Source organism: Chinchilla lanigera, unplaced genomic scaffold (genome assembly GCF_000276665.1).
Source record: "Chinchilla lanigera isolate Chin_1 unplaced genomic scaffold, ChiLan1.0 scaffold00001, whole genome shotgun sequence".
Lineage (NCBI taxonomy): Eukaryota > Metazoa > Chordata > Mammalia > Rodentia > Chinchillidae > Chinchilla > Chinchilla lanigera.
Window position 1 is genome coordinate 46180727 of NW_004955402.1, and position 22737 is coordinate 46203463.

At 32.5% G+C, this 22737-nt stretch overlaps 1 protein-coding gene across 6 annotated transcripts in view; it reads left to right on the plus strand.

Annotated features, from left to right (window-relative positions):
• Kiaa1468 (KIAA1468 ortholog) overlaps positions 1 to 22737 on the plus strand; it is a 111496-nt gene that overhangs the window by 65892 nt on the left and 22867 nt on the right. For 5 of the 6 annotated variants that reach the window (XR_001232916.1, XM_005373018.2, XM_005373019.2 and 2 more), the window contains exons 14-22: positions 3179 to 3319; positions 3687 to 3851; positions 5693 to 5840; positions 9685 to 9841; positions 10442 to 10565; positions 13351 to 13399; positions 14384 to 14463; positions 17315 to 17421; positions 18898 to 18997. Coding sequence is in view for 5 of the 6 variants with exons in the window: in XM_005373018.2 (XP_005373075.1) it covers positions 3179 to 3319; positions 3687 to 3851; positions 5693 to 5840; positions 9685 to 9841; positions 10442 to 10565; positions 13351 to 13399; positions 14384 to 14463; positions 17315 to 17421; positions 18898 to 18997 (1071 nt within the window). In the remaining variant the exon portion in view is untranslated. The remainder of the gene's footprint in view (positions 1 to 3178; positions 3320 to 3686; positions 3852 to 5692; positions 5841 to 9684; positions 9842 to 10441; positions 10566 to 13350; positions 13400 to 14383; positions 14464 to 17314; positions 17422 to 18897; positions 18998 to 22737) is intronic. The other variant, XM_013511190.1, reaches the window with a different exon arrangement.

Sequence of the window (22737 nt, forward strand, 5' to 3'; positions counted from 1 at the left end):
TCAATAAGTCCTTGATTGATCAATATTGCATGTCTCTATTTTCATGAGAAACCACTTTGAAGATATCAATATGTAATACAACAAGCATTGTTAATTTCCTGCCACTTTGTAACTCTGTATTGTCTGTACTGTTCTTTTGCTATTTTGTAAAAGGTTTTCTGTCTGTTACTGTTTTCCTCCTTTTATTTTTAAAATAAAATAAAAAATAAATGCTCATATATGAAATAATGATCATATATGCAAAAGGAAAACAAAAATCAAGACTTCCTTTCTCTGACCCCCTAGTCACTCCCTCCATGGATATCCACTGTTAATTTTTAATTCATACTTGTAGGAAATAAAAACTAATTTATATACCAGCTTGTATTTTCATACCTTCATATAAATTGCGCCTCAAGTTAACTACATATAATATTTTATATCCCACTACAGCCTTAATTTAAATAGTATTGACCGATTCTTGTGTGGATATCTGTGCATTTTCTAAAGTTTCTCATATTGTTAGTATCTCTCCATCTTGCTGCTTCCAGTATTTGCATATTTTTATTTTGACGGTGTTAAATTGTCTCCAACCAAGATATTGTGGATTTATACTTCTAATAATAATACATCAGAGTTCTTAGCTTCTCATACTTTCACCAGGACCGGGCATGATGAAAAATATACATATGTTTTTATCCAACAGGAGAAAAACTGATGTATTGCTGTTGTGATAAATCATATAAATAGATGTGAGTCTGAATATCTTTTTTATTGTTCCAAGACTGAGATGAGCATCACTTGCTCTCAGAATAAGCTAGCTGCTCTAATCTGCTAGTAGAACACAAAGCAGTAGCAATAATGTGTCTTCAAAGGATCTTGCACTTGGTAACAGCAAAATCTCTACACTTCAGTAGTTCCTCTGTGTGCTCATGGCTTAACCGCAATAACACCTGCTGACCTTTCCAGTGGAGACTTCTTATAGGTCATAGAACTAATGACAATTTCAGCTCAGGTCAATGTGAAGCAAACATTCTAAAACTTATTCACCTCTGTCTTCTTGCCTTGTGATAATGCCCACCACAAATTCCTTGTAAGATATTTTGGGTCATTTTTTAATGCAATGTTTAGCATAAAAAGTAAGTAAACAAGGTTTGCTGAAAGGTAGATTTGGCCTAAAATGTCAAAACTTTGCTTAACTTTATTTTTGTTTCTAAAGCATCAAAACCAAAACTAGACCTTGAAAAAATATTTGGTAAACATTGATTTGTATACCAAGTTATGCTATAAATGTATGAAAATAGTCATTTCCTTTGTACTTAGTTTATAATTATCTTGGTTACTTTTCTCTCATTGCTGAGACAAACACCTGATGCCCAGAATTAAAGAAGGAAAAGTTTATTTAGCTTACAGTTGGTGGAGGTTTCAGTCCATACTCAAGTGGCTCCAAGGCAGGGTGGCACATGGCAGAGGGCAACAGTTCATGGCAGGGGAACACAGCCAGAGCAACAAGAGGGGAAAGAGAGGAGCAGAAATTGCCAAGCTTTTTTTCCTACCTTGCGTTGTATGCAAACTACCCTCCCAAGGGCCAGTGTACCACTCCCACCCATATTCCCAGCATTGGACCATGAATCAATCATAAACTCTAGAAGTCCACCCCATGAGTGCATGATGCTTTGAGGGGACATCCAGACATAAACTATAACCATAATATTCTATTATATGTAGAAGTGCACCCAAGACAATTTACATTTAAAAGTTTTGTAAACTGACCAAGTTGTAATAGTAGCACAAAGTTGAGGGAAGGAGTATGAATTTGAATATCAATAGCTGTTTATTTTAACTTCAGCCATTAAGTAACATAAAATACTCCTTAACAGAAGTGACAAATGTGGGTGTTGAGGGTATAGCCCAGTGATAAAGCATTTGTCTAGCGTGCTTGAAGCCCTGAATTTGATCCCTAGCAGTACAAGAAAACCCCCAAAAAAACTATGAAATCAAGCTGTAGCCATGGTTGACATCATATTAAATATTACCATAGTAAATTGAAATGCATTTTTAAAGTTCATTCTTATAGTTTATTATCCCATTTGAATTTTTCTCACTTCAAAAAAAAAAAAAAATAGGAATGCCAGCATTTTGTATTTCCTTATCCTATTCCAAGCAAATGTTTTATTTGTCAGAGAAGTTCCCTCCTGTTATAGGCCCTCAATACTCTTCTCTGAGTTAAATGGTAGTAGAACAGTCATTGTACACTTGTAACAGTGTGTTGACTGTTGATTTGCTAAATGTGCCTGATAATGTTTACTGTAAGGGTCTGAAGTATTTTACATTTTTAGTAAATATAGTCTGCAAAAAAAAAAAATGTATAAACATTTCAAGAAAAGAAAAACTTGGATAACTATTTCACTGAATTTATTGAGACATCATGAGATTAATACAAGTAACTTTGGGTCTCTACAATTATAAGAAGTTCTCAAAATGGTAGCCATTAAATGTCCAGACCTTCATTAGTGTGATGAACTGTTGCCTTGGTCATAGCAATTGCTGAACATGTATTTCCTTTCTTTTGTGGGGGGGGGGTTGGTTTTTTTGAGACAGGGTCTCTGTGTAGTTCAGGCTGTCCTTGAACTACTGTGTAGCCCAGGCTGGCCTTGAACTTGTGGTAGTCCTTTGCTTCTGTGTGCTGGGATTATAGGTATGTGCCATCACACCCAGCTTGCACATGCATTTTCAATTTCTTCTCTAAGGGCTGGTAGTACAGTGGATTTTCTGCAATATACAGCATCCTGTAGGATTCCCCATATGGCAGTAACACCATTTGTTGAAAAAACATACTATTTTTCTTTTCTTGAAGTATTTATACATTTTGGGGGCAGACTATATATAACAAACATGTTGAGAGATAATGCTGTTCAGTTATTGTTAATACTATTATTAATACTTAATACTATTACTAATAATTAATACTCAATACTGTTATGACCTCTAGAGACAGAATGTGCTGGGGGAGATTTGGAGAGAACAATATTTTGGATGTATTTAATGTTTTATGATTGGAAAAATAAAGATTTAAAGCAAATATAGCAAAATGTTAGTGTTTGTTTGATCTGGAGTTTGAACAAACCAGTGTTGGTCATTTTCTATACCTTTTTGCTTGAGTGTCAATAAATAGTAAATACATGTTGGTTATTTTCAGAAAGAAATCCGTAGTTCCTTGGTTCTCTCAATGTTGCAACAGATGTTAATGGAAGATAAAGCAGATTTGGTAAGAGAAGCTGTCATCAAAAGCCTTGGAATCATTATGGGATACATTGATGATCCAGACAAGTATCAACAGGTGTGTTTTTCAGAATGTATCTCTTTAACACCATTATAAAATTTTTGATAATATTCTAAAACTTTGGTTCAGATACTTCATAATCTACAGTAGGAATGACAGCTATACCAGCTTTAGTGAGTTGGAGGTAATTGCCTGGTTTCAGTCTTGCAACTCAGAGGGAAGATTGTTGTGACTTCTTCATAGTATCTTCCACAGCTTTGTGTCAAAACGAGCAATAAGTATGCCTTGTTTTCCAACCCTTCTCTTTGGTTTGCTCATCAATGTGTACATGACATTTAAGAAAATCAAGGGAGTAGTAATATGGATGCTTATTAAGTATTTTAGAAAGTTTATTCTTCTAAAACTATCCTTTGTTCTTTGGCAGGGTTTTGAATTGTTGCAGTCAGCCTTGGGTGATCCCTCAGAAAGAGTAGTTAGTGCAACACATCAAGTGTTTTTACCAGCTTATGCTGCCTGGACTACAGAACTTGGAAATTTACAGTCTCATCTTATACCTACACTACTGAACAAGATTGAGAAGCTTCTCAGGGTAAGTTCTTCTGTTATTTATATAGTTTATAGCAATTCAAAAGATCTTTTCTAAACATTTTAGAGGAATATTAGGGAACAGAGACAGAAAATAACATTTAGCTAAATACCTAATACCAATAATTAGCGAAATTCTGTTTGACTTGAGCTAAGAGAGATATGAGGCAGTTTTGGTGAAGCTAGGAGAGAGTGGGCATAGTCTGTTCTATTAGAGGGTTTAACTGTTTTTACATAAAATGGTTCCAGAAACAGATAACTAAAATTTGAGTTTGTATAGCTTTCTTACTTTTTTTTTTTTTTTCCTGGTACCAGGAATCAAACTCGGGACCTTGCACTTGCCAGGCAGGTTCTTGTGCTGCTGATCTGTGTCCCAGGCCCTAGCTTTCTTACTTATATAATGTTAAAATGGCTTCAACTGTGCCTATTTTACTGCAGGTTATTTCCTTACTTTTTTTAATCTGATAATTCCATTTATTAAATTATTAGGTCCAAATGTATCTCAGCACATATTTATGATTTAACAACTGTTATTCTACCCAAGGAAAAAAATTGAGGAAAGGTAGATAGAAAGTTCTTGATCTAATTTTTGTTCTAAAAATTTCTTTTACTCAAGTTGACACAATAGTTAATGGCTACAAGAGAAACTAACATTTGTTGAATGCCTGTTCATGCCATTAAGGTAAATACATTAAATATGAAAGTCCTACTTGTTTCTCATAACCCTTTGAGTTGTAGTCTGTGTTTTATATAGAAAGTGAGACATAGTATATAAGTAAATTACCAGGGACTCACTGCTGTAATATTACATGATATCTGGATCTGATATCAATCTCTGACTCCAAACTCTTATCTTTTCTGCCTCAAATGTTAAAGAATCTATAAGAGTCTTACAGTAAAGCACTGTATTTACTCAGTAGATGGTCTTATATATGTTCACATGTATGTATTTAATTTAAAAAATAGGGCTATTTGTGTAAATTTCAAAAAAAAATTTTTTTATTGACTAAGGTATACTGTTCTGTGAAACCTAGGAAATTTTTTTTTTAAATGTTCATATTCTTTCTACCTGAGAATTGCCCATTTCTGGTTTTTCTTGTCCCATGTGATAACACAACTACTTCCACATTGCAATTAAAAATACTCTAATATAGATAGTAATTCTTACATGAACAACTTAATTACAAACATGGTAAATAACTCATATCTCTGATATTTCTGGCACAATTGCTATTTCAAATACAATAATGATATGTCAAGTAGATTTTGAATAGCAATAAATGCTTTAATCTAATGATCTTTTTTTACTTTCATATTGGGTTTCTAAGTACCACACTGAACCTTTAACTCTGGTTTTTTTTGTCATCTTTTTTTGTTATTGTTTCTTTTTGAAGTTTCTTCTACTTTTTCTTTGTGCTGGGAATTATTTTAAAGCACTTTAACACTTGCAAGTACAAATATTACCAAATATGTAAAAGGAGACAAGAAATACAAGAAGGGAAGTTGCGAACACAGTGGAACATCTAAAATGATTCCTGTGGATCACTTTAATTTCTTTACCCTGGTTTATAAAATTTTAAAAGATAAAACCCACTCTACTGAAAAAGAGAGCCTATAAAAAAGGTTCTCAGTGTTGGAAATGACTGATGTTTACCCTGAAGTTTTCCATATAAAAGATTCTGTTCGTTCTACACTGCCTTATTGCTTCTGCACATTTTGAAAGAACATTTCCGTTAGTCTTATGTTTTGAGTTCAACAAACGTTTTATTTGCCACAAAGGAAATGAATCCAATTAGCAATGTAATTTTTAAGACTAAAATTAGCTTCCACCTCCTTATGTTTCAGGAAGGAGAACACGGTCTGGATGAGCATAAGCTCCATATGTATCTCTCTGCCTTGCAGTCCTTGATCCCATCTCTTTTTGCATTAGTGCTACAGAATGCACCTTTCTCCAGCAAAGCCAAGCTCCATGGTGAAGTGCCACAGATAGAAGGTACTGGACTCAAAGTTTGGAAGGAAGATTATTAGCAGTTTAGTTTCCCAGAGAATTTTTTTTATTAAAATCCTAATAAAATCTCTGTATGATAGCATAATTACTAACATGTATTACACATATATGTAGAATCTTGTGTTTGTAGATTATATGATATCTAAGGTAAAATGTAGGATTTCATCTCGTATGGATAAGCCTATGGATATTATTTTATATTATACTTTCCATCTTAATCTATAGTCTTTTTATAGCCTTTGTTGAGAAGCTGGAATAAATGTTTCCTTCTGTGAATAGGTTTGAATCAATGAAAAGATCCCCTTAATACTAGTGTCAGTATATGAGGCTTTTCATTTCTGTTTTGTTTATAATTTCTTCTTCCCCAGCTGTTTCATCTTACTTTCAGTAAGGGAAGGAAAATATAGGGAAATATAATTACTTCCTTCCACCCCTACTATGTCCTTGATAGAAAGAAAATGAGCTTATTGGCAAAATTTGCTTTTTGTCTATAAAAGAACTGACTTAATTTTAGAATTACATGAAATTGGCAGCAAATGTTAGTGTTTTCTTACTCTCCAGGTAGCCAGTAAGTGACCTTTGATATGTGGCAGGTAATTGACAAGCAGAACGCTCTTCTAAGCCCCAGGGTAAATGGCTGTAAATAAGCTATTCTAGCCATTTTTCAGATTTGTGAACTTTTGTCTCTTACTGCCTTCTAATAGACAAAGAATTATAACATTGCAAACATCAGCAGATACATTTTTAGAATTTTAAATTTTCAACTAAAGTAAACTGTAGTCTACCTATAATCTATGGGATATGAAACTGTATTCAAGGATGTATGAATTCACAAGATAAAAGTAGTATGTGATTTTTGAACATCCCTTTTATTACACTTCATAAAGGCTTTGAAGATAAGACTATAAAGCACTTGCTCCTAATCACTTCAGATTTTACCATTTTACTCATTAAAGCATTTTGTCTGCCTAAAGATTTTCCTATCTAATTCTCTTTTTAATTGGCTGTATCTGAGAATTCAGAGAGCAACGTTTTGGTAGGTAGGCTCCTTCTGAAAATTGTTAAGAAAAAACTGTTAGGTACCTCTCCCCTGGCTTCCTGCAGTTTGCTGGCAATTTTTGATGTGTCTTGGCATATAGACATACCACCTCCATCTGCCTTTTTCTTCACATGGCCTACTGTCTACGTCTTTCTGTGCCCCAGTTTATTCCTTTTATAAGGACATCAGTCATATTGGATAAGGGTCTACCCTACTCTATCCAGTATGACCTCATTTTATCCAAAAGCATATATAGCAATCCTGTTTCAGTTCAACATACAGAGAACTCAGTTCAGCCTATATTTTTTGTTGTCTTATCTTCAGATATTTAATAAAGAATCCCCCAAAAAAGGGCCAAGGGTTTAGCTCAGTGGCACAGCGCCTCCCTAGCAAGCATGAGCTCCTGAGTTCGAGTCCCAGTTACCCCACACACACATACACACAAGAAGAATCCTTAAATACCAATTGTTGAGAAGGATTTACTAGTGATTAAATAAAACAATTTGAAAACAACTTCTTTACTATTCTGGATGTATTCCTGCCGATGTTTATGTGACCTCTTGTGATTGTCTTTATTATACCAAAGTAATCTTTTGTTTTCAGCTCTTATTGACTATAATTAAATAATGATTTTCCGTATTTTTATATCTATCTATAGTTATGTTTATGTGTCTATATACATATACTTTGGAATAGAATTTATTATAAGTGAAGATTTGTGTTTTTATAAATGATAGTATCTCATACACATATTTTTGTTACCAATTAATTTCATAACATTAACCAGATTTTTGTCAGGCACTATTTTAGAAATTTGGAATGCACTCCTGAATAAAATAAGTAACGTTCTTTACCATTATAGAGCTTTCATTCTTTTACCGAGGAAACACACTAAAGATTCACAACAGCTGTTATTTTGCAGGATAATTGTGGCTATTTCCTTGAGAATAAAATGCTGGCATTTTGCCAGCCTATTAAAATGCATTGGAACTTTACTATTGTTTGTTAGATGCTCAATTTTTTTCTTTTTATTAAAGATGACAATTAAATAGAATAATATTTTGAGGCTCCTAAACCATTTTCTTTTGTATACTGACTGAGTTTGTACATGTTATTGTTTATTTGCAATCCTTGTTTTGCTTAGCTTAATCTTCATCGGACTTAAAGTCTTTGGTCCCTATTCTTTTTACAATAAATTTTACTTTTGTTATTCCATATTTTCCAGTAACATCATAGCAGCAGTTTGGAACTAGTATAATAGAACTGTGTTTGAAATTATCTCAGATATGATTTGATATGATATAGACATATTAAACACAAATATCTTTCACCATCCAAATCTGTTGATTTCTCAGTTAAGATAATGAAAATTTAGACAGAAACTTTAGATGGTGAGAGATACCATATTATCCAAATTTCTTTTATTTGTATATTATAATGCCAAATAAGAATGTTCAGTTAACAAGGGTAATGATTATCTATTCTATATTTTGGCAATTTTGTTAATTTTTGTGGTACTAAGGATTGAACCCAGAACCTCTTACATATTAAACAAATATTTTACTTGAGCCGCATCCCCCAGCAAGGCCTCTTCTTTCCTCCCCTCCCTTTTTTAAATTAATTCAAACAAAATCTTACTAAGTTGCCTAGGCTGACCTCAAACTTCCAGTCCTCCTATCTTAGCCTCCCAAGTAGCTGGGATTATAAGCATTCACTGCCAGGCCCAATTATACTTACTATATAGTTAAATGCATAATAGGAATACAGTAACATGAACATTTTTAAAATTAGGTACCATTTCAAATATTCTAAAGTTTAATAATTATCATTAAATACATTTTGAGAAAATGCTGTATCCTTATCTGTCTTTTTAGGATGATGCCTCTTTCAGGAGTTACCTCCATTAGAAGTTTTTGACATATATTTAATGAGCAATGTGTTTTTCACTTAAAAGCATACAAGAAGTATTCTCTTAATAACCTGGGATTTTATTATTGCTTATATGACCATAGATTTTATTGATATGTTTAAACTTCTAAATTATCCTAGTAGATGTGTATGTATGTATATGTGTGTGTGTACACATTTTATTTGCACAATTTTAAAATGAATTTTTTACAGTTTTACCTCAAAACTTTTGAAGTACATAATATGGGACCTAGTTAGAATATCTGTAGTACATTGTGCCTTATCTTACTGGCCACTGGCTTAACATTTTATATTAATGTACTATGTATCAAACTATGAAAAAAATTAAATGCAGCATTTAATGTTGAGAACTACATACTAAAGAATTACGTAGAGCCCAAACTTTAGTGTATTTTATGTCATAATTCTTTGCTATTAATATTTCTCCTGCTCTTGACTTATTAGTTCCTTATCCCATGAAGGAAACATTTTACTATTTCATTGACATAAACAGTATGATGGAATTATAACTATTTTTTAAATCAAATTTAAATACATGTTTTATCTAAGAGTCTTATCTTTGAGCAAATTTTAATTTAACCTAACCAAAACTTTATTCTTCATTAGCAAACTTTCATTATAGTATTCATTTATTAACTGTATAATCTCATAAAAGTCTTAACTTTTGAGATATATTGGATTTGTTCACATGTGACAAGAACTTTTTTTTTTCTGACAATGGCTTGATTAATTTTTAGTTTTATGTTTAAAGATTATAATGAGCTAATTAAATATCAGGGAAGGGGCCTTACTTTTCTTTGATAGAATAGCTAAGACCTCAAACTGCCATGTTCCATGTGATTTTGCATCTTTTATTTCTAGTGACTAGGTTCCCTCGGCCTATGTCACCTCTTCAAGATGTGTCCACTATTATTGGAAGCCGTGAGCAATTAGCCGTGCTGCTACAACTTTATGATTACCAGCTAGAACACGAGGGTACAACAGGCTGGGAGAGTTTGCTTTGGGTTGTCAATCAATTGTAAGTTTCACCTCCATGTTCATTTGATACACCTGAATTAGTTCAAAGGAAGATAGTTCATAGCCTTGAAACTTAGCGATAAAATATTATAAATATATATTTAAATGTTTATGTATGACTAGTAAACTTTGGTAGAAAAGGAGATTTATACCATTGGATAAGTACTTATCTTGAAGTACTATGAAGAAGTACCTCTATGAAGAAGTTGCCTCTGTATTATGTCAAAGAGACCAGTCTGCTGCCTTGTTTGTCCTGTAGTGGTAATGGATTTTAAACTACATACATGCTTCTCATTTTTTTAAGGCCATGCCATATGAATCCAGAGGTTATGTGAAGCATCAGATCCATAGATTTCAGTCTTATTAACTTCACTCTACTATTAAGTTTTCATATATTTTTATGGCAAGGATTTAAAATTTATTTTAAGAAATTTATACAGTAAAATATAATCTTAAGGCCTTTCAAAGGATCTCAAACAATTCCTTTGCTTTCAAAAACAAAAATAATAATGGTAGTTGAATTTGCATCATTGCAGAAGTTGGCAAGAAAGCAATAACTTATTTGTATCCCCTGCCTGTTTTTCTTTCCTTCCATATTCAGGTTGCCACAACTTATAGAAATAGTTGGCAAAATTAATGTTACTTCAACTGCCTGTGTTCATGAATTCTCCAGATTTTTCTGGCGCCTTTGCCGGACATTTGGCAAAATTTTTACAAACACTAAGGTAAAAACTTGTATTCCTTGCTTTTTATATGCAAGAGATGTAGTAATATAATAGGATAATGCTATAAAACAGTAAATAAAATCATGAACCCTCCCTTTAATTATATTTTAATACAGTATATTAAAATACTATGTTAAAGAAAATTCTAGTGATAATATTCTTTATTTTCAGTAGATGATTTAACCTAAGCTTAGTTTGTATTCAAACTAAGATTGATAGCAATCTTAGTGGATGTTAGATTGACTCACTACAGATGTCTCAGACATTTTCATCAGAAGAAGTATCAGCTGGGGAACTGAATTGCAATCCTTTGAATATGCTTCTGGCACTACCATCTACCACAGATTCTTAAAGCATCTGTTCCCTCAACACACTTTAATAAAACCCTGAGATAACTAGAACCATAACTGTCTGCAAGATTATGACTTAGGAGTACCATTAACACTTGTGATAAATATATTTTGATCACTGCCAAAAGTATAATTTGTCATACTAGTCTATACAAGATGTTTTGTAATTCTAGGTATTAAAATTGGAATGTTCTCAAATCCTAGTTTCTTCTTTAATTCTGTTAATCTATTTGTCTTTGTAGCATATTGTTTCCCTAATTGTTCAGACATCCAATAAAAACTTTTAAAAAGTATAGTTGCTAAAATAAAATATTCAGACATTTAAAAGGTAAGCATTCAAAATATCACATTTAATTTAATACACCTCTTTACTATTAAATCTGTATTGAAACATTTAAAGCAAAAAAAATGTACTATAAAAAGAACCAGACAAGATTCAGAAGCGTCAGATTATGGTCCTGTTATCTGGTGAGTGGCATTTGTGATTTTTTAAGAAAAAAGTTAAATGATTTGGGTTTTGTCCTTTTCATGTGTGACAATGAAGAAGTTGCTTCACTGTCTTTTAGTTCTTTAATTATGATTCAGTAGATTAGTTTTTTAATAGTAGTCTTCCTCTCAGTTTAAATTTGGTATGTAAATATGAAATGTGTTGATATTGGCAAAGATTGGTCAACATGTCCCAAACAAGTAGCTATTACTTTTTTTTTTTCCTAGAAAAACAAGTTAGAGTCATTTGAACACTTAAGACTAAGTGGTTGCCTTCAGTGATCTCAAATCTGAGAATTCCACTGATAAAAAAATTCAAAGAAGCATTTGTTCTAACTTAAAAGTAGTAAACTGTACTTAAATTTTAAGGAATTAATAATAAAATATTAAGTCTCCTCCAGCCTCCCTGTTAGGAAAGACATCTTTGGTTTCTGCCATTTTTTCTAGTAATCCTACACTGCCAAGTAGCACTTCAGTATTTCATTTGGACACATCTGTCAAAAAATTGTTCATTAGCCCAGAAGGAGCCATTCTGAATACCATAAATACTCCAGAATCTAATGTTTCTTCACTGTCTCCATCTCTGTCTCGGATTGTAGTATCTGCCAGTTGAAATCCCACATCTGTCCTTCCCAGGTTTTCAGTCATCTGGTTTAGTGAAGCCTGACACAGCTGCATCTTGAATTTAGACTACATGATCCAGTTTTTAAGTAATGGGGCATTCTTTTAACTCCCATAAAGCTTTTAATTTTATTATACTGTTGAAAACATACTGTACATAGTTGTGTATGTGTGTCTGCACACGTGTATATTCACATGCATATTTTAATGTATCTTTTCATTAGCTTACACCAAGACTATTTTTTTCTTGGGGAGGCAAAAGTGTTCCATTTCACTCATTGGTATGAGGTTGTTTTCAAAGCTTCTTCGGTTAAAGTACATAATCAAGATTTACCTGTCTGTATAACATAAGTTGAACAAAGTCAAAAATGACTAGTTTAGTGTAAGCTAGCCTTTTGCACACTTACACTGATATGTTTCTTGAATTCGGACTGTTGCAGCATATCTCTGACATAATATTCTGTGTTCTTAGTGAAATCTTATTTTTGTTTCTGTAAAAAGAAATATATATATATAAAATTTATGCATTGTGAAAATGCAGTCCATGGTATAAAATTGTACATATTTCTAAATCCCTAACAACCTGTACTGAATATATGTACAAAGAACTATGCTATCTTATGTTTTGTTTACATAATGTATAATTTTTTAAAGTATTTTAGTAATTTTGGACCAGTGAACTGTTAGCAACAATGCAGAAGAATTTGTATATAATAAACCAAGTTGCTGGGAAAAAAAATAAGTAAAAGAAATTAAATATTATGATGGGTATCACATGATTAATATATTAGTTGTGAAGACCCTGAGTAAATAGAATTTCCTTTTCATTTCTTTTGTAATATAACCAAATGTTTCTTTTCAATAATTACAATAAAATAATATCTACCTATGTTGCCTTTTTAGCACCAAGTTCAATTTTTAAGAGGAGTAATTTTAAGCATTTAAAACTCATGTTGGGGGCCAGGAATGTAACTCAGTGGTAGAACACTTGCCTAGCATACAGAAAGCCCTGGGTTTGATCCCCAACATTATAAACCATCAGTTAATAAAATCATTTTAGAAATTATTTTAAGGAAAGAAGCCAGAGGCCATTCAGAAAATACTTGTTCACCAGAGTTGATTTTTATTCGTAGAAGTGTTTTTAATAGCTTGACTTCTTTTATTCTAAGCATCTTCATTAAAAATTAATATATTTCTGGCCACTTCAACAGTCTATAAGCAAAATAAATAAATTAATAAATATTAGTAGCACTAATAAACATTTTTTAGTCATTTGATTAATCCACTGAACTTGAGACCTTCTGGATTTTTTTCTTTGGACTATTTAGGTAAAACCTCAGTTCCAAGAGATTTTAAGACTATCCGAAGAAAACATTGGTAAGTTGTTCCCTCTTGCTTTTAAAAATATTGAATCTCTTTATTCAAGAAAAATACTGTATTCCATATATGTAAATTATATAAAGAAGGTAGCAAGTCCAATTGAAAAGGAAATTTTTATATCATGGAGTTCATAGTTTTACAACTGTGTCATGTCTAATAGGCTTCCCATGTGGTGATGGTGAGGTTAATCCTTATTCAATTTAATTGTAAATAAAGAAACTATAGGCTTGTCTGGGTAGTTACAGCTTCTTTGTTGATGGTTTTCACTGATCTGTGTTCAAAAGTCTATTTACAGCACCATTTACAAATGGATGTTTACATATGGATGTTGTATACCTTAGTATCTTTCTAGTGTCCAGGAATAAATTGTGGGAAATGTTAAAAGGAATATGTACCATTCTCTACCCAGTTTACTTTGGTTGATATTTGAGTATGTAGGTAATTCTTGCCTGTATCCTACCTTAATGATTTGATTTGAGTCATCTAGAAAACTTCATTTTTGGTTATTCTCCTAAGTCTAAAAATATGAATGAGGATTTTTTTTTTTTCCACAAATGCTTTCCCAAAAGTTACTTTTAGGGATGTTCGGAATCCCTAACTGTTGATAGCATATGTTTAAGCCAGTTATTAATTCTGATTATGAGTTAGTGAAGGAACCTTGAGATATTTAGGAAGACCTGGCTATATGTTCATCTAGGAGACTCAAAGAAAGTTCTGAGTTCTGGTGGTAGAAATAGTATATCTCATTTAGTTATTATATTTTTCCCCTATCAGAAATGTCCATGCTCATGAACTTTTAAGAAGCATTAAATTGTATTTTATGACAAGGAGTAGAAATGTGTTGTGATCACAGTATTTTCCAAAGTAATGAAAGTTTTTGCGACCTTGTAAGCAGTTGTGATTTTAAATTTACTTTTACAAGATTTTTTTCTTTATACCTAAAACACACTTGGACTTTTAAAAATATTTTAATAATTTTAGATTCCTCAGCAGGAAATGGGGTCCTTACTAAAGCTACAGTCCCCATTTATGCAACAGGAGTCCTCACATGTTATATTCAGGTAAGGAAAAAATTCAGTATCTTATATTTAGAAGAAGGCCTTACATATATCTTTTGTTGTGAAAGCATAAATGAAAATGTGACACAAAAGAAAATTAAAATTTATTTTATTTAATAATTTATAATGGAGAATATATTTGAATAATAAGGCTTTTAGTAAAACATCAGTTGAACAAATCAATTTTTTTTTTTTTTTTTTTTTTTTTTTTTTCTGGTTTTTCTCCGGTACCGGGAACCGAACTCACGACCTTGCGCTTGCCAGGCAGGCGCTTTTGCCGCTGAGCTAAATCCCCAGCCCATGAACAAATCAATTTAGAGATTATGTCTTTTTTAATATTTTATTAGTGTTGGGCCAGGGACATAGCTCAGTGGCACAGCATGTGCCTGGCAAGCATGAGATCCTGAGTTCAATTCCTGGTATCTAAAAAAAGAAAAAAAATTTATTAATATTAGATTGCACTTATTTAGCAGCTTCTCTGTTTCATTATATATTTTTCATAAATAAATGTGAACATGTGTTAGGTGAAGCAAACTACAAAAGGCTGTAGAATGCTTGTCTTCAGCAAAGTAGTTTTTAATAATACTTTATTTTTCTTAATTGTCACTATGTAGTAACTGCTCCAAAACATAGTAGCTTGTAAACGTTATAAGCCATTTTATTTACTCATGGTTCAGCAATCTCAGCTTTGCCATGCTGGCTTTTCTTCTACTGATCTTGTTGGTAGTCACTTGTTATTGACGTATTAAGCTGTTTTGTTGATGGGATGAGGAGCTCTCAGGGACTCTCTCTCCCCTTCTGACATGTAGAGCAGTAAGGCCAGAATTTATTACCTGCTTGCTACAGGCTTCTATGGGTGCAAAAGTAGAATCTGGTAGACTAAAGCTTAAACCTGAAATTAGCACATCATTACTTCCATGCCAGTATATTGGTCAAATAAGTCATAAACCTAGTCCAGAAGTGTGAAACATTCCCACGTTACATAATCTCTTGATAAACCATTTTTATAAATTAGAATGTAAAAATGGAAAAGAAACACCTTTCTTATGGGTTTCCTGAATTTTCACCCACAATACTTCTGTCCTTTAAATTCAAAGTACATCAGTTCATATTTATTACACTCTTCTCCCAAACACATTTGAATGATCTTACAGTATTAGAAAAACAGTTTTGCAGTATCACATAATATTTTTCAATGGATGTTCCAATTCTGTTAAAAAGCACTCTCCAACATGAGTTTGTAAGACTACCTTGTAGCATGGATACATACCAGATTATTTAAAGTCCTGCAATGTTAATAGATTGTCTCTTAAATTGGTGAAGATCAGTGATACTAGGTACTAGCATAGGGCAAGACACAATAGTATGCGTACCATTCTCTTTAATTTAGAAGCTGTTCAGCTGTTTGATATCACAAGAAGTCTATTATCAGCCTCTCCCTCTCTTTCTCTCTCTCTGTCTTTGTCTGTGTGTGTGTGTCTATCTGTCTCCCTTTCAAAGCTTTTGGTTTGTATTTTTATTTTGACCATAAATACCACTTTACAACATAATAAAGAAGGGCCAGGGATATAGCTCAGTGACACTAAGCGCCTGCCTGGCAAGTGGAAGGTCCTGAGTTTGATTCCTGGTACCAAAAACAAACAAACAAGCAAACCAAAAAACATAATAAAGAATCAGGTGCAGGGTTTTGCCAATAGTAAGCCTTCAGAATAGATTTGCAAAATAAATGACAAGGACATGTCTTTTGAGTCACTGTAAAGTCCAAATGCATTTTTATTTTTCTAAATAGATAAGAACTTTTCAGCTCATTAGAAATATTTAGTAAATTGAGATAGTGAGAAAACATACATAGCAGTTAATATTTTTTCTTACCAAACACAGTTTTTGGTAGTCAGCACAATTATGTTGTATCAAATACATAAACAGCATTGCTAATTTTTAAGATTTCAAAACTGAGATTATAGTAAATTTTCAAAAATCATGCTCATTTAGAACTATTTTATCACTCCTTTATAACTTTTTCCCCAGTTATGTCTGTAGACATAGTTGATAACTGAAAATGAGTGAACTCTCTTTTCCAACTTTACTTTGATGCCAATTCCTTCTCATTAGTTAGCCTATCATATTTTAAAACTGCCGTATCCTTCCCTTTTCCGTATGAATCTTTTTCTTCTTTTTTTGTCAGTCCTTTACTTGACCTCATTCAAAACTAACTTCTATGGAAAAGGAATGTTCGAAAGTAATCCAGTCTTCCTTGTGGATCTTTTGATATATTCAGAAGCTGTTTATTGTTGACTTTCTACATGCTTAATGACAACTTGATCTTACCTTCTTACATTTGTATTTCCTGATAAGATGGAATATTTTTCTTAAATTTCTTAATTTCACATATTTGGTTTTTCTAACATTTTTTAACAAAAACAAAAGATATTTTCTGCAGGACATGGTTACATACACCTGTAATCCTAGCACCGAGGATTATGGGAGGCTGAAGCAGGATTGCCATGAATTCAAAGCTGGCATGGACTACAAAATGAATTTAAGGCTGGTCTGAACTACGTAGTGAGACCCTGTCTCAAACCACGCCCCCAAATCACATGTGGATTAGTGGCTACTGTATTGGACAACACAAGTTTAAATTAAAGAATTAAAGTTAGTCTTAGACTTCATGCCATAAGATGTTGATATGTTTATCATAGGATGTGATCATAGATATGTTTGATAAATATCTTTAGTTTTCTAATTAGAATATTTTCCCCATATTGGTAACATTTTCTAATTACAGGGAAGTAATTATGATATTTAATACTACTTGATTGCTTAGAAATTCATTATCAGTATTTTTCCTCTGTAGGAAGAAGACCGAAAACTGTTAGTTGGATTCTTAGAAGATGTAATGACTCTACTTTCATTATCTCATGCTCCTCTTGATAGCTTGAAGGCTTCTTTTGTGGAACTGGGGTAAAAAAAAAATAATAGTTTATAGTTTTTTAAAAGGCATATAAAAGAAAAAAGTAAAAGACTCAGGAAGATACAAATCACACAAAGAAGAGAAGCCCCACAATGATAGCAATGGGAAGTTCCACTTGAAGTTTTAAAACTGTCCAAAGGAACAGCCATCCAGTTTGAAACAGAAAGGGGAGAGGGGAGGGGCTGTTATATGCTTCAACAGTGAGAGAAAATAAATAAATGAATCAATCAATAAACAAACAAACAAAAGGCTTATGAAGCCAGGCGTGGTGGCACACACCTATAATGTAATCCCAGCATTCTGGGAAGCTGAGGCAGGAAGATGCAAATTTGAACCCAACCTGGACAATTTAGCTACTTAATGAGACCCTGTCTCAAAATAGAAAATGAGCTGGGTTAGTAGCTCAATGCAAAAAGGCCCTGGGTTCAATCCCCAGTACCTGAAGAAAAAAAAAACATAAAGTTTAAGCTGGATTTGTAGAATGCGTATGTTTTAAATCTGTACAACAGTTCTCTTGGTTTGGACTTAAGATTTGTTTGTTTGCTTCAGTTTTTTGATACAGGGTCTCACTGTGTAGTTCAGGGTGGCCTTGAACTCACTGTGTAACCCAAGTTGGCCTCCAACTCACACTGATTCTCCTTCCTTAGCCTCCCAAGTGCTGGGATTACAGGCATGTGCCACCATGCCCTGCAAGATTTTTTGTTTTTCTTTAGGTGGGAATTCTTAATGTTTTGTAATCAGTACACTTTTTAAATGGAATAAAGAGTAATAAGCATGTTTTCTTTGAAGAAATTTAAAAAATTAAATCAGGAAAAATTTTTAAAAAATAGTTTCTACAACTGAAGGGAGCCTCAACTGAAAGAGAGATCCTTAGCCTCCTTATTTTTTTCTTTAATCCTGCTGATAATTATATCATCTGGTTCCTAAAGTAGCTTTATCTCAGTCTTTACTGAAAACAGGCATATGCATTTGTTAAGGATGCCATCTCATATTTGGATAAGCTTCATACAACATAGCCATCCGTATATATGGTTTGAATTTATCTTATTTGAACCCACTACAACCCATGACATACAAAGGCATTTATTGCTTCCTCATTGTTTATAGATACAGAAGTTAGACCCACAGAGATGTAACTTATCCATCTCACTCTTGGTCCAGTGCTGTTCCCTATTTTGTTAGAAAGAAATTTTATTTTTCTTTAGAAATTATTATCTTTATTAAAATTTCTGTCACAATTGCAAATGCTTAGAGAAACTAAAAGTGTGATTTCTGAATATAGTTTGTGGTTTTATAAGGTGACTTCCTTTTTTAGAGACTCTTAGCTGTGGCCTGCTAAACCATGCAGTGTAATTCCATGTGTTCTGCTAACATTTTTATCATTAATTATTCTTACACATAGTATTTTTGTGTACACAGAAAAGGCACTGTGGCTCTGTATTTCAACACTAATATTTTTCTTCCAGTGCAAATCCAGCCTACCATGAGTTACTATTAACTGTTTTGTGGTATGGTGTTGTCCATACTTCAGCACTTGTGAGGTGTACTGCTGCTAGAATGTTTGAGGTATGTCAGCATGTGGTTATATTGGGTCCGGTTGTAACAATTTTTTTGGTAGAGAGAGAAGGGGAAGTTTTTTTTAAAAACAAGCTTTGCATACTATATTGTATTAATATGTTATGGCTTTGAATATTGTCTAGTTGTGTACTGTGTGAGAGGGCAGAACTTTAGCTTTGCTGTATTTAAGAATTTCCTACTTTCTGGTTTCCTTAATTGTTACTATATTAATCAGTTCTATTTCTCAAATTCTGCTTTAAATCTTATTTTTAATTTCCATCCTATTTTAATCTTTCTGGTCCTGTGTTTCTACATATTGAGGTAAATGGTCACTAAAACAACATAGGGTATCTTTGAAGTTATTGAATTCTTTAGAAGCATTTAAAAAATCAATTATTGCAGTTATGGGAATATTTATTTTATTCATTAATCCTACTTCACTATTCCTTCTGGAATAACACTCCTGTGCATAAATGCTGATACACTGATGAGATTATCATTATTTACCACAATTTCATTGAATTGCTACTCACCCAAGTTAAACATGAAAACTGAGGTAGTACCTATCTGTAGTGCCCATCAAATAGCAAACTGTGTCGTAGCCTATTATATATTTATAAATACATGTTTCTTGAACTTTAATTTGAGATCTCTAATTGGTTTAGTGTTTCTTGATCCTTTTGAGTTGCTGTAGAGCCAGGCTGCCTGGGTTCAATTTCCACCTCTGCCACCTAGTGACCTAAAAGTTACTTGGGCAGATTTGAACTTCTCCAAACTTAGTTTCCTCATGTACAAAATGATGAAGATAATAAAAAAATTATCCATTTCAAAGGATTTTGTTAATATTAAATGAATTAATGCTTCAAAAGCCATTAGCGCTATGTCTGGAACATAAGAGCTTATAATAAGTATTAACTATCACTGTCAGTTTTTATCCATGTTATTTTGCAAAATAATATAATAGTACAGGGAACATATACTTATTCAAACTAAAGTTGTTGCTAATGTGCATGTGAATTCTTAACTATTTTAAAGCAGTTACTTCCATAAGAAGAATTGAATAATTCAATGTTCTACCATTTCAGAATTTCTCTGTAATTTAAAATAATTTGCAGTTGGAAGAATAGGCTACTGATACATTTAAAATATTTGCCTTCTAGCCAGGTGTGTTGGCACACACCTGTAATCCCAGCATTGGGGAGTCTGAGGCAGGAAAATTGCAGTCCAAGGCCAGTCTCATTTACATAATGAGATCAAGGCCAGCCTGAACTACATAGTGAGCCCTGTCTCAAAAAACAAAACAAAAGTTGCCTTCTAAAATTTATAAGTATGTAAGATACATTCATGGAATCTAAAAAAAAAATCCATTCTTAATAGGAAGTTGACACCCCTCTGTCCATTTTATTATCTTAGGTATTACATTTTTATCAAAAATCTCTAATTAAGGACTTATTGTCAAGGTGAATGACAACAGTTTGCTTTTCAGATTTTTTTTTGTACTGGGAATCGAACTCAGATGGTTTGCCTTTATGTCTAGTACAAGTTCCTTCTAGGTTTTAATAATTTCAGTTATGCAGTATGCTGAAAAGAGACATTACCATAAAAGAAAATTCTTTTCTCTCCTCTCCCTGAAAGAGAAAAAAAAATTCTTATAAATGAAAAGTGATAGACTTTTTTCTCTTCTTTTTTTTTTTTAGTACTGAGATTCAACTCAGGGCCTTTGCATTAAGCTACCAGAGTGCCAGGATGGCAGGTGTACAGCACCATGCCTTGATAAGAGCCATTTCTTTAGTGCAGTCTCTTCATGAGACTTTATTGTAAGACCGTGAAGCAATTTCTTTTTCTTAAATGCTTAGTTTCTAAACTGTGTGTATGCACTGGTGAAGCATGCCATATAAATGAAAATAATTTAAATAAAATGAAGCTTCCATTTCTTTTTTTGTTTGGTTTTTGTTTGTTTTATTTTTCTGCCTTCTATCATATATGTGGCTTTTGCTTGGTTTTGTTTTACATATTTGTTGTTAGTGCTGGTGGAAACCATGCTTACGTATAAGCAGTTTTTAGTATATGCTTAGTTTCCTTATGAACTTAAGTCTAGTTGACAAACTACTTGAGTATTTTTTCAAATTCATCTATGATAAAATTTTACTGAGCCATATCAGTCAGTTATTTTTTGTTAATGGTCCTAATTTTGAAAAAATTGTATTTATAAAATCTGGTTCATAAGATTTCCTTTTATATTATTGCTTTGTAATTTAGAATTATGCCTGCTCCCCCTCAAAATTAGTTCTTTCAAAATAAAAACATAAAAAATAGCATTCTTTAAAATCACGTTTTTAAAAGGGTAAATCAAAATCTCTTGAAATGGATGTACCAGGAACCTATCATGAAATAATGAAAATAAACACCAAATTTAGCTTAATTTTTAGATGACTGGACAAAAAAATGGATAACCCAATCAGTTACATTAGTCTCATTGTTAAAAAAGGGTATATCTTACCTTTTGAAGTAGCAGCTTAACAAAATAAATGTAAAAGAATTTATTAGGTGACTCTTAGTATGACATAGTGGATTTTTCAAAAGATGCACAAAAGAACTTCATGTAATTATGTATTATCAGTCATGAGGAAATTGAACTTTAATATTAGACCACAACTTATAGAAGATTTCAACATTAAGTCAGATAAGATTGAGTCCATTTTGGGGCTGGGGATTTAGCTCAGCGGCACAGCGCCTGCCTGGCAAGTGCAAGGTCGTGAGTTCAATTCCTGGTACCGGAAAAAAAAAAAAAAGATTGAGTCCATTTTTTAGCTCTACTAATATTTGGCTGTAATACCCTGGACAAATTACTTAACTTATCCAAATTTTAATTTCTTCCTCTGCTAAAATATTGGTAGTATTTGTACTTACCTCATCAAGTATAAAAACGAAATGATATACTGTGTAAAAATTCATAGCTCTTAGTTTACTTTCTAATTTTCTAGTTTAATTAAAGCAACTGAATTTAAGACCTCCCCCAGAACAATGCAAAGTTAACTGGTCTCCTAGTTTATTCTTTTTAATGCCTCTGGTGGGAGTGAGATAGCAGACATATAAAGAGAAACTTTACTAATTCACATCTAAGCTCTCTTATTTATCGTACAAAAGAAGAAAGTTTTAATTAGAAGTATTTGAACTTCTTTGTCCTGTTTTTACCTGACATCTATAGTATCTGAGGGAATAATAAAAGTTCTGTTATCGTTTTATTCCTGCATAATTATGTTTTTTGATAGAAATTATTTCAGAATAATGAAGTAGATTCTAGCATAAATTAGTTAATTATTAGTAACAGAATTTTGCAAAATTAAATAATTTCACATAAAGTGAGCTATTCACTCTGATGGGCTGTATGGACAGAATATCACACAATAGATTTTTGTTACTAAAAATTTTGTAGCTTCTTTGATCTGTTAAGGTGAGTTCCATTACTAGGTGAACAGGTTGGCTAGCATTTAGGATTAAATTGTGCTTACATTTTGAAGTTGAGGAGAGGGTAAGCTCAAAATTTTGTAATATTTGTAGAAACAAAATGAATACTTTTCAGTATGGTCCTCTTATTTGCAAATTAGCTTTGTTTGCTAAATGAGTTCTTGTTTATCATTAGATATAGAGACAGATTAATTCTATTCAACATATTTTAAAATTTATTTGCACTTTTTAGAGAAATATAAAGTGGTTTAGAGGTTAACTACAACAGTTTTTAATTAAAC